Here is a 13,587-nt window from a genome sequence, read left to right as displayed (position 1 = left end):
TGCTCACACTGATTCCTCAATCACTGCAGTTTTAACTAATCAAACAAGCCCAACTGTTGGATCAAGCACTACAGTTCATATTGAGCAAACAAGCACAACTTTTCATACCGGAGCCTTGACCACTGCAGTGCCTACTGATCTGTCAAACACAACTGCTCCTACTGGTCCCATCACTACAGATCCTTCAGATTCACCAAATCCATCTGTTCCTGTTGGTTTCACATCTGCTTCAGCTCCTACTGATCAATCACATTCAGTTGTTCCTCCTGATAGCCCAACCACCAAAATCCCTACACATCTTTCTAGCACAACTCTTCATAGTAATGTTTCAAGCCATGCACTTCCCACTGATAGACAAAGTGCAACTATTCACACTGAAACCTCAACCACTGTAGTTCCTGCTGATATGTCAAGCACTCTATCACCTACTGGTTTTACAAGCACTGCAGTCACTACTGGTCCATCAGTCACAGCTGGTCCATCAAACACAACAGGAGACACTCATCTGTCAGTTACTTTGTCACCTAATGGTCCCATACTCTCTGCAGTTCCTACTCAGAAATCAAGCACAACTGCTCCTCCTAGAACATTAAGCACAGCAGACCTTGCTCATCCATCACACACTGCTCCCTATGGCCATTCAAGCACTGGGGATCCTACCAATCATTCAAACACAACAGCTCGCACTGATCCTCAATCACTGCAGTTTTAACTAATCAAACAACCCCAACTGTTGCATCAAGCACTACAGTTCATATTGAGCGACCAAGGACAACTGTTCATACCGGAACCTTGACCACTGCAGTTCCTACTGATCATTCTAACACAACTGCTCACACTGATTCCTCAATCACTGCAGTTTTAACTAATCAAACAAGCCCAACTGTTGGATCAAGCACTACAGTTCATATTGAGCAAACAAGCACAACTTTTCATACCGGAGCCTTGACCACTGCAGTGCCTACTGATCTGTCAAACACAACTGCTCCTACTGGTCCCATCACTACAGATCCTTCAGATTCACCAAATCCATCTGTTCCTGTTGGTTTCACATCTGCTTCAGCTCCTACTGATCAATCACATTCAGTTGTTCCTCCTGATAGCCCAACCACCAAAATCCCTACACATCTTTCTAGCACAACTCTTCATAGTAATGTTTTAAGCCATGCACTTCCCACTGATAGACAAAGTGCAACTATTCACACTGAAACCTCAACCACTGTAGTTCCTGCTGATATGTCAAGCACTCTATCACCTACTGGTTTTACAAGCACTGCAGTCACTACTGGTCCATCAGTCACAGCTGGTCCATCAAACACAACAGGAGACACTCATCTGTCAGTTACTTTGTCACCTAATGGTCCCATACTCTCTGCAGTTCCTACTCAGAAATCAAGCACAACTGCTCCTCCTAGAACATTAAGCACAGCAGACCTTGCTCATCCATCACACACTGCTCCCTATGGCCATTCAAGCACTGGGGATCCTACCAATCATTCAAACACAACAGCTCGCACTGATCCCTCAATCACTGCAGTTTTAACTAATCAAACAACCCCAACTGTTGCATCAAGCACTACAGTTCATATTGAGCGACCAAGGACAACTGTTCATACCGGAACCTTGACCACTGCAGTTCCTACTGATCATTCTAACACAACTGCTCACACTGATTCCTCAATCACTGCAGTTTTAACTAATCAAACAACCCCAACTGTTGGATCAAGCACTACAGTTCATACTGAGCGACCAAGCACAACTGTTCATACTGGAACCTCAAATACTGCAGTTCCTACTGAATTGTCAATCACACCTGCCCCTACTGCCTCTTTCATCACTAAAGGTCCTACCAATCAATCAGCTGATCCTCCTGGTCCCTTATCCAGTGAAGTACCTACTGGTTTTACAGTCACAACTGTTTCCTCAATCACAGCAGATCATACTGATCCATCGAGCACTGCTTTTCCTATTGGTACCACACATCCTGCAGTACCTACTGATCAGTCAAGCACAACTATTCCTCTAGGCCTTTCAAGCAGTGCAACTCTTCCCAGTCTATTAACCACAATAGCTCCTACTGATCTGTCAAACAGCACTGTTCCTAATGACCCTTCAAGCATCTCAGCTCATACTGAACAATTAAGCATGACTATTCCTATTGGTCCCTCAACTACTCCAGTTCCAACTAATCTTTCAAACACAACTGTTCTGCCAGGCTCTTCCTCCACAGTGACAACCTATCCCTCAAGTACAATTATTCTGCCTGCTAAGATGAACACCACTGTCTCAACTTATCCGTCAAGCAAAGCCATTTCTTATCATTATCCAAATACTACAATTTCAACCAAAACACCAAACACAACTGCTCCAGTTGGGCATTCAAACAATGCAGTTCATACTGTTTTATCAAACACAACTATTTCTGCTGGAATGTCAAGCAGTGTACATCATACAGATGTTTCAAACACAACTGTTCAATCTGGCACTACAGTGTCTGTATCCAGTGCAGCTGGTAAACATATCACCACATCTGTAATATTTTCAAACTCAACACACTCTAAAGTCACCTCTTCAACCACATCTTCACTTCAAACCACTCATCTATCAACTAAAGCCTCCACAGGTTCAGCAGTCCAGGGCGAGGGATTTGTTATTCTGCAGATCCGTTTACAGAGACAATACATTGATGCTTACAATAATCCTGCTTCTATGGAGTACCAGATTCTGTCCATAAACATCACTATTGAGGTTGTCTAAGATTTTTTTTTTCTTAATTCTGTCCAAACTACATCTGTGAGTTTAGTGTAATTTAATTTTTCTTGTGTTTCTGTAGCTCAATCGAATCTACCGGGAAATTTATGGGACCCGCTTCCTCAGATGCTTCGTGATAAGATTCTGGTACCAAACTCTCATATATTTCCTTTTTCTTTCTTTCTTTCTTTCTTTCTTTTTAGTTTGGTGATCCCAATAGACAAATTATCCCAGTAGTCTCCAGCAAGCATAAACATGGAGGATATAGACAAGAAGATGTAGGGTGAAAGGGTCATTACAAAGATGATGCAGAGGGGGGATATCTGATGTATCTGCAAGTAGTTCACAGATGACTATGCATATTTAAATAGTAAGATGCAGTCAAAACAGTATCATGTGAACAAATGCTGGAAATTACTGCAGCAGGAGGCAAAAATGAAAGATCCGCCCCTCTGCAGACTCTGTGATGCTGCGGTATTTGAAATGGTTAATAGTCTCATCTTTTCATATATATATGTATATACATAAGTTTATATACATAACAGTTTGTCTAATAACTGTTTGGTGATTTGCATAAGTGCCATGGTCAAATGATGCACATAAATAACAGGGTTTAAGCTTTTGGTTGTATCGCCAATTCTTAAGCAGATTAAATTAAAGTCCAGTTATAATACTCATTCAAAAGACATAAGACACATTTCAAAATATCTTTAGTCCCCGTTATGCTGTAAAGCAGCTCTTTAAACGAGGACAATTGTAATGTCGGATAATCGAGAAACCAGGTTATATCAAGAGGCCAGTTCTCCTCTGGATATACAATATTGGCCGGAATATTGTAACCATAATGAATGTGATGGATTATAGTGCAATAGAAAGTCCCAAAGTTTTCAAACTGTAGGGTTCATGTGTGGGGTGTGTGTGCATACATGTATACAGTGCTGTGATTATTTTTTGCATATTTGTCACACTTAAAAGATTCAGATCATCAAACAAATTGTAATATTACACAAAGATAAACCGAGTAAATACAAAATGCAGTTTTGAAATAACGATTTAATTTATTAAGGGGGAAAAGCTGTCCAAACCTACCTGGGCCTACGTGAAAAAGTAATTACCTTCTAAATCTAAAAACTGGTTGTGCCACCCTTTGCAGCAACAACCGCAATCAAGCGTTTGCGATACCTGGCAATCAGTCTTTCACATCGCTGTGGAGGAATTTTGGCCCACTATTCTTTGCAGAATTGTTTTAATTCAGCCACATTGGAGGGTTTTCGAGCATGAATGGACTGTTTAAGGTCATGCCACGGCGTCTCAATCGGTTTTAAGCCCGGAATTTTGGCTATATGGGGGTGCTCAAATGTCTGATTTCACATAGAACTACCGGTTTTCTCCCAATAAGTTAATATACAGCCTATTAAGATAATGCTGTAAATAAGAATCTGAAAAGAAGGAAGCTTTAAATAAATATTTTAACGTGCATGAATAAATCCAACCACCCCTATAGATTTAAATTTCACTTTCCATAATTCGTCACCGACAGAGGCGCATCTTGGCGGCAGGGATTTAAATATTTAACAAGACTCAAATTGACACAAGAAGAGTGAATGACTGGATTTTTCCGATCAGGTAGGGTACAAGTGATTTCAAAACATTTCAGCCGGTTGAGTTGCGCTGCAGTAAAGCGCTTTATTGCACTACAGTGATCGTCTCTTCAGCGAGCAGCGCGAGCAGTACAGACAACAATGCAGAATATTAATAACTATGACTGGGACTGTCATACACAAAACATTATAATGAGAACACTATTATAATAAAATGCTGTGAATTTTTAGAGTTTAGTTGCTGTTTCTGCACATTGTTGCGTGAGGAATGCGTCCACAAAAGGAGTTCATTCAGAGCCGTACTCTGGGTTCGGGCCATTCCCGAGCTTGGAGCCCTTCCCCAGGACAGCACGCCAACTACGCATTACCAAACTCGCCAAATACGTATTACTATACTCCGGCTAATTATATGTAAGTGTGAACTCATAAACGTTATGTTGTATAAATAGCAAAGCATATTCTATATGACATAAAAGATTAAAGATTAAGTTTTAAATTAAAAACATGCTATCAAATGCTTCACTCTACTGGTCATCTTCAGTGCACGCAGCTCAAAACAGAAATGCAGAACATTAATAACTACTGTCATATACATAACGTTATAATGAGAGCACTGTTGTAAAAAATGTTGTGAATTCTTAGGGTTTCGCTGATGTTTAAATGGCCTCATTCATGAAACATTTGTAAATATATGAGTAAATTCTGAGTAATTTGCACGTAAAACGGACCTTCCCGAAAACTCTCCTCTGAATTCACAAATGCTTCGTACACATCATATTTGATAGTTAAACATGTGAATGTTACAGTTTTTCTCAATTGCTAACACATAATTCATGAAACAATTCATCATTTTCTCACAACTATAAACACAATCTCAAAACTACACACCAATTTGTGCAAACTTCAAACTTCCAGGTCAAAGTCAAACATTTTAGTCAAAAACATATTCTCTTTTGTTAGAATCTAATCTTTGGCCTCAGATGACACACAATGGTGTCAAATACACAGACTATTTTCCTATGTAATGAATTCCAATCATTCGTAAATAGGGCACTCGTGCACGCTCAGTATAATCCCGCCTATGAATTACAGCTACGCAAATTGCGTGTGCAGGAATGCAGTGGAATATTCTGGTCTACTTTCTCAAGTTTGGCTCCAGTATATTGCATAAATACAAAAAACACTAATAGGCCATATGCCTAGCAATAAATATTCGATAACGTGTCCACCAAAGCGTTTTTAGGCAGCTGAAAAAATGTCAGGTGCTCTTCCTTAATTTTTCTTTTCTCATCCTATTCCTCTTTGTCTCCCACTACCAGGACTCATTTTCCAAAACACATAACCACCTGTGATCCTGTTCTTATCATCCTAAGATTCTGACTTTCGTGTCATCAGTTTTGCTACTTAATGTTCAAACACGGATAAATGTGTGCTATTTGTGTTCATTTTGTGATTCTTGAGGTAGTCATATTGTGTATTTGTGTTTTCTAAATGAGACCATGGTTAAAACGACCAGCTGGTGGCACAGCGTTTTTTCCAACAGAAATGCTTTGGTTGCTATGATTTGAAATATCAACGGCAGTAACGTATTTATTACTACCTCATTTTGAAGAATGTTACTGAATTTAAAAATGCAGTAACCAGCAATATTAACTTCTCTATTGTTGGTCAGTTGTTGTACAAGTAACATTAGGATGATTGGTCGGTGTAGTATTTGTCCCGCCCCTCCTCCATTGATTGGACGGCTGGGTAAAAAGTGACAGTGACAAGCGCTGCGTTTTGCCCTTTTCCCAAAGCTAAAGTTAATCAATCCTCAGCTACAAAAAAAAAAAAAACGGAGCAAATTAACTTGTAAAATATTGTAATGGCAGTGCATCAAATTCAGTGTCATCAGTTTGCCAAAATGAACACAGAACGTTTTATGCACCATTTACAAGTGGTAGGGAGGAGGTGTAAATTTCTTTCGTACCAACTAACATTTTGAAAATGCAAACATTTTCATTAATTCAAATGTTTGTGTCAGAACGGCATTATGAACGATTTACACAAAAATTCGTTCTGCTCTTGTTTCATGAATGAGGCTCAATAAAGTATCTTTTAATCAAAATATGAAGCATTATTTTTGTATCTGCGAGGCGTCCGTTACACATTTTCCTGAGAACGTACATGATGCGTGGGGACATAAATGATTTGGCGCCTCAGTCATGTCATCGCCGGCGTGGAAATACTATGACATTTCGAGAAACAATGAAAAAATAGCTATTTGTTGTCATGTATGTCTTGCACGATGATATAGTGAATAGATGGTTAATTTTTAACAGCAGATTCAGTGACGTTAGAGCTGATCTGTGCATCACTGCACACGTCTGCAGCGCGTTACGGCTCCACGGGAACCAGAGCTGATCGTGGCCGCTCTAGTCAGTGCTTGAGTTTATACCAGCCACGACACAGCATGTTTCTGATGTGGCTCTCCACGCTGCTTGGCTAAAAATAGTCTTTTATGAGTTGGCACCGCGTGGAGGACAGAACAAAACCTCGTCGGAGCCATAAGGGGTAATGGTAACATATGCTAATCGTGGGCTGCTTGTAAATGACATTTATTCATAAAACAAAATATCTTCTTTGGTCATATTAGCCTACTCAATAGCATTAACACAGGCTTTACTCCTTTCAAACTTTATGTGGAATGTCAGTGTTTCTGTCAAGTCAAGTCAAGTCACCTTTATTTATATAGTGCTTTTAACAATACAGATTGTCAAAGCAACTTTCCAATATCAAAATAGGAAAATAATGTCAATAATGTAAAATGACAAGATTAAACACTGAATTTTCAGTTAAAGGCATTTCATTATTGAATTCAGTAATGTCATCGTCCAGCTCCGTTCAGTTTAATTAGTATTTGTGCAATCAAGTCGACGATATCACTGTAAATTAAGTGTCACTGCAACTTCCCAATCAGGCGAACACACACACACACAAATGAAATCATCTGCTTGATGAAAAAATTTATTAAAATAAATCATAAATTCTGCAAATATTAACTGATTTTTTTAATCAACGTGCGACCCACACGCAAATAATCAGAATGCATTTTGTTATTACCCGACCTGCAGATTATCCGCAGTGCCCGTGGATATAACCATGATCAAACTACTCCATTTTGTTCTTTCAGCAGTTTAAATTATTCTATTTATTTTGTCCTCTCTCTAACATTGGACAATGTTAAATTAAACCTAATGAGTTGCATCAAACTACTCCAATTAGTTATTTTAGGAGTTTATTTATTTATTTTTATTAATTTTGTCCTGCTCAGACTTGTATTGGACAATGTTTAAGTTACATCAGACTTCTCAATTTTAGGAGATTAAATGTTTATTTTGTCCTCCTCAGTTTAATATTGGATAATGTTTAAATAAACCTTGTGGGATGCATCAGACTGCTCCATTTTGTTTGTATTTATTTTTGTCTTATATTAAGTATCCCACTATACATAATGTTATGCATAAACTCCATTTTAAAGGCATATTAAAATGTTCACTGTATAAGTGTTACGGAGCCAACGAGACAAGAGGCGAGCGGATCCATTTGCAGGGTTTTATTCAAAGACATGGTCAGAAATACAGGCAGGGTCGAACAAGGTACAACACAGGCAAGACAAAGAGTAATCCGAGGGCAAGCGTGGGTCTACGATCGGCGAACAGAATCCAATAGGGCAAGGCAAAGGGTTTATCCAGGAAACATGAACAGGAATCAAAACACGAGGAGACAGGCAAGGCAAGACTAAGACAACTAAGTAGGCTCCGTAGAGTAGCTATCAGCAAAGACTGTGATAAATGCTATTCAATACTCTGCGATAATACTGAAGAAGTCCATAGCTTAAGTAAGGCATGTAATCAGTGTGTTCAGTGTGTGCGTAGGATCAGATGAGCGTGTGATTAGTGCAATCAGCTGCGTGTGTCTCGTCAGTGCAATGGGTGATGGAATTGTAGTCTGTGGTGAAGTGCAACAGTTAGCGTAGTGCAAGAGTCAATGTGGTGAACGAGTGACCTCTGGTGGTGAGTAAACAATAAGGAATAATTTTTGTGATTATTTATATAACATTATTACATATGTTATATAAAGCTTGAAGCATCAGAATCGGCATCGGTATCGGCCGATCACCATGACAAGAAATCGGTACTCGGTATCGGCTGCAATAATCCTGATTGGTGCGCACACACACACACACACACACACACACATATTTAGTGTGGTCAAATTATTAATCGTGATTAATTGCATCCAAAATAAAAAGTTTTTGTTCACATAATATATGTGTGTGTACTGTGTATATTCATTATGTATATATAAATACAAACACATGCATGTATATATTTAAGAAAAATATGTAATGTTTATATAGTAAATATATTTATATATAATATAAATTATATTAATATAAATATATACATGTAAATACATGTAATTATTTTGAAAATATATACGGTATGTGTGTGCTTTTATATATACATAATAAATATACACATTACCAGGGCTGTCCCCTAATAGTCGACTAACCGTTAGTTGACCAGAAGAGGCTTGGTTGACAAAAATTGTATTAGTTGCGAAGTCGCAGAAGAAAAAAAAATCGTGATAGACAGATCGTTAACGGCCGGTCTTTGTGGTAATACAGTACTTAGGCAGGACATCCAAATGCTCACCTATCATTCATCGACCTCAAATAAGACTCATCTGAAATATGTTAGTAGCAGCAACATTACATGGCCGCTCAATCTAATGTTAACCTAGAGAAATGTGCGCTATTCAAGTGTCTGTGAAGAGTTAGGGAAACAGCTGAACAGTAGCGCTCACTGCAGGACAGATGGAGGCGCCGGCGCGCTCATTTGCTCTTAAAATGCTCCGTCATTTTTGGTCATACAGATAAGAGTAATACAGCTTTCGAATCTATAAAGACTCTACATTTATTTGTGTGCACTCACAAGAACAACAAAACATTGTGCTTTTGTAAAACAATGAAAGCAAACAGGATGCGCTTTCTGCCATCTTGGTCTCTCTGAACTTGAGCGTGAAACTCCGAAACTTTGTGTATGGTTGCCTTACAGATATCTATAGAGAGTGAAATGTCTACTTTCAAATTAACCAATTCAAATGGAAAACAATATTCTCAGATTATGTAATCCATATGAATATCCATACAGGAGCATTCACTAGCCTACTGTGGAGATGACGAGTCAGTGTCGCCGACTTAATCTCTTAAGCAGAAAACAAACAAAGCACTAGTTTATCAAGAAATTATTAATGTTAATGCCAGCCTCCTTACTGTTTTTCCATGACACATCCATAATTATTACTTCTGCCGGTGTGCTGTACAGTGTTGGGCACGTTACTTTAAAAAATTACCAGGGAAAGTAACTATTGCGTTACTTTAAAAAAAAAAATCAAATGTTAAATTTGGGTGCCCCTAATATTAAATGTTAAAATAATGAAATGGACACTAAAAAGAATAAATTATTATTATAAAACATTGTACATTAATCTACACTATGTATCTACTGACACTTATTATCAGTCAGTCAAGCATTATAATATAATATTATGATAATTTAATATTATATGATGATAGAATTTTAGTAATTAGAATAACCAAGTATGAATGCATATTTGTCATCAATATAAAACGCACTAAGGATTAATGAGCTGCTGGGTTCATGAATATTAATCACGTTGTCTGCGTTCACTCTAATTGATTCACTGAAATCAAAACCGGGACGATAATAGGTGAGCGCCAGCCAATGAGATTGTCGTTTGCGCATTAGTCCCGCCCACTACCAGAGAAACCGGCAGTTCTTAAAAGCTGAAGAATTCCAGAGGAACTCTGTTATTTTGACAGGAAAATACAAGAAAGAATATCGTTTACATGTAGCGCGTCACTTCTGCATGTTATGAAAGACTCTCTTGCTCTGTATCTTTCTTTGCATGCGTGTTTGTGAGAGAAAGCGACGGCGAGTCGTGCGCTTCACACTAGAGTTTACGGTACGTTGAATACAGCTACACTGTCCATTCAGATGAACTGAAAAATTAAATTCTAATAATATAATATAGTAACGCCACATTTTATTGTCAGTAACGGTAACGGCGTTGTAACGGGGGAAACAGTAATTCGTTTGATTACTCGTTACTGAAAAAAATAACGCCGTTAGTAACGCCGTTTATTTATAACGCCGTTATTCCCATCACTGGTGCTGTAGCAAGCGCGCTTGAGTGTGTATTAGGCTACGTAGGCAGTTAAAGGCTCACATTTATGATTCAAATGGTTTATTAATAAATGTGTGATTAGTCGACTAATGTTTCAAATGAACGACTACTAGTCGACCAGAAAAATCTATAGTCGAGGGCAACCTTACATAGTACACAAACACATATTATGTACACAAAAACTTTTATTTCAGATGCAATTAATCGTTTGAAAGCACTAATATACTGTGTATGTGTGTACTGTATGTATATATATATATATATATATATAACATGGGGTTTGTGGTGGTCTCGTGGTCTCTGCTGTTATGTCCCCACCAATATCAAAAGAAAACCTATGCCCTTGTATGTGTGTGTGTATGACCACTTTTTCTTGTTGGAGTACTGCAGGTTTTTGAAAATGTTTGAAAAATTTTGAAAAAGCTGTTATTACAATTTGCCGTTCTAAATTAAAGAATTTGGATGATGACTGGTGATCTTTTATATGTTAACGACATTAATTAGGAGTCGTTTACAAGGCAGAGAGCTGAAACCATTCAGTTGTACCCAAGTTCAAGATAATTTGTGATTTATAGATTTCACATCTTAAAGAGACACTTACATGCGTTTTCTGTACATATGTTCATTCTATGAATCACACTTACGCGTATTCGAGAGATGATTGTAAGATCAAATTTAGGATAGTTTCTGCGCAACATTTTATAAATGAGGCCCCAGGAGAATGGCTGCTCTAATCAAAAACAAGGCATAACCAACAAAATATTAAAGGCGTGGTTGATTGCAATTTCACTTTTTTAACGTTAGTGTGTAATGCTGTTGTTTGAGCATAAACAATATCTTCTAAACAATAAGTTGCAGGGCTGAAAGTTCAATGCAAACGGAGATATCGTCTTTTAAAATTCTGGAAGTTTAATGCCTACAAAAACGGCTGGTAAGGGACTACAACGAACTACTTCCCGGGTCTGACATGTCACGGACCCAGATAAATCCCCGCCCTCGGGAAAATGTAAGGAAGGGGGCGAGGCCATGCTGTGCTGCTAGAGAAGAGGAAGAGAAAACTAGGGGTGCACGTAAAAATCTATTCATATATGAATCGTGATTCTGTCTTCTAACGATTGTAATGGATTCACAAGTTTCAAAATTAATGTTCTAAAACAGCCGTTCTTAATACTGTTCTTTGCGTCACCCTGCTATCTCTCTCTCTCTCTCTCTCTCATTCAGATCGTCAGATCAGCTCCAACAAACTGTTCTAATTATACATTTTCACATAGCAATGAGAAGCGTTATACATGGACACGTGTGCAGTTGCTGTACTGTATTAAAGCTTTAATCAGAATAAAACCATATATTAAAAGCTAACATAAGCAGTAGCATAATAACAACGTATCTAAAAGTATGAGACAACAAACAAACAAACATACCATTAAGAGCCGTGCTTGCACAGGTTCTGCACGATCCTCTTCACTAATATCCTCTGCGTCTCAATCGAGCTCAAATTGATATGCAATATAGATGATGCCATTGTTTTCAATACAACCGGAGCACATGCCGCTGAGCTGAGGGGCGGGACATTTAGATGCACGCTCGGCAGTTTAGTGAATCACAACACACTGAGCTAGCTAACCAATCAGAGCCCATCACGTATTTCTGAGGGAGGGGCTTCATAAAAACAGGAAATAATCGAGGCGTTTGTCAGAGAAGGGACAGAGCAGTGTGGAATGAAGGTAAATTATATGAAAAATAATGCGTTTTTAAAAAAAACGAAGCATGAACACATGTTAGACTGCACCCCATAAACACAATCAAGCCTAGAAAAAAAAAAACAGTAAACCACCCCTTTAATAATTGATTACATTGTAGTCAGTGTATGTATATTTTATTTTTTTGAAAGCTTTTTGTTTTTCTTTGTGTTTTTGCATAGTACAATAAAACCCATATTCCATGATATGTTGGAGTTTGACTTTCTTGCCAAATCATTTTGTCATTTTAATACCTTAACCTAAACATGAGCGAGTAATCAAAATCAAGCCTACACCTTTATTGTAGTAGTTTAGGTATTGTCATATCTAACATTGTTAAAATATTTTTTTCTCAGGCCTGGGTCAGTGGGTGTGGATACAGAACTTATCTTTAAAAACCAGACTGTGCTACCAAATGCAACAAGCATTGCAGAATCTCTAAAGACAGCAATTGCTGAATCAAAAGTGTTCCTTGTCGTGATTCCTTCCAGTATTATTGTTGGTGAGTTTCCTCATTTCCTCATACTGTTTTTGAATGTAGCTAATGATTTGCTGGAATTGTTCCTTCATTAGTTGGGTTGTACTTGTTTTCCTATACTTTCAGTGGAGCAGCAAGATTCAACTTCAACCACCAGGCAAACTCAGACATCACAAAGTGTTCCTATAATGCAAACATCTTCTGCTGTTGCACCGGCTTTGTCTAGTATATTCATGCTTCTGCTTCTGCTATGGAATGAAACACTGTAATTCTGCAAAGCTTTTCTCCATGTGTCACATTCAAACCTACAATTAATATTGTGAAAACTCTATTATCTTCTATAGTGATACATTACTCTTGGTTTCATGTAATGAAAATTGTGATTAACCTGATACATGCAATAATTATTCTTCAGGCATTTCTTGGGAATTTCAGCACCTATAACACAATAACTTGCATTCTGCATTTTCTTTTCTTCGTTTTAAATAAAAATACAATGCATTATAAATAAAAAGAAAAATGCAAGACAATTGTTTTGATTAAAAAAAACATTATATAATTTTAATTTATTTTGTTGAATTTAATTGTAAAAATCTAGTAATCTGTACTATTTGTGCCTTTATTCAGAAAAGTGTAGTTAAGATAAATTGATTTGTATGAGTACCAATTTGTCAAGCTAGTTTATTTCCCAGAATGCTTTGCTTCAATAAATGCTGAAATTATTTAATGTATTTTATTATTATTATTATTATTAGTAGTAGTA

General features: G+C 37.7%; 1 protein-coding gene across 1 annotated transcript; it reads left to right on the top strand.

Annotated features, from left to right (window-relative positions):
• Nucleotides 1-1,225: 1,225 nt before the first annotated feature.
• On the top strand, nt 1,226-13,319 carry LOC131544491 (mucin-2-like). Its single transcript, XM_058782751.1, has 4 exons — nt 1,226-2,748; nt 2,834-2,898; nt 12,703-12,848; nt 12,951-13,319. The coding sequence occupies exons 1-4, from the start codon at nt 1,237-1,239 to the stop codon at nt 13,091-13,093; spliced, it is 1,866 nt and encodes a 621-aa protein (XP_058638734.1). The 5' UTR covers nt 1,226-1,236; the 3' UTR covers nt 13,094-13,319.
• The last annotated feature ends 268 nt before the right edge of the window (nt 13,320-13,587 follow it).

The sequence above is a fragment of the Onychostoma macrolepis genome, chromosome 01 (genome assembly GCF_012432095.1).
Source record: "Onychostoma macrolepis isolate SWU-2019 chromosome 01, ASM1243209v1, whole genome shotgun sequence".
In the NCBI taxonomy this organism is placed as follows: domain Eukaryota; kingdom Metazoa; phylum Chordata; class Actinopteri; order Cypriniformes; family Cyprinidae; genus Onychostoma; species Onychostoma macrolepis.
Note: the sequence above shows the minus strand (reverse complement) of the source record. Positions and strands in the feature narration are given on the sequence as shown.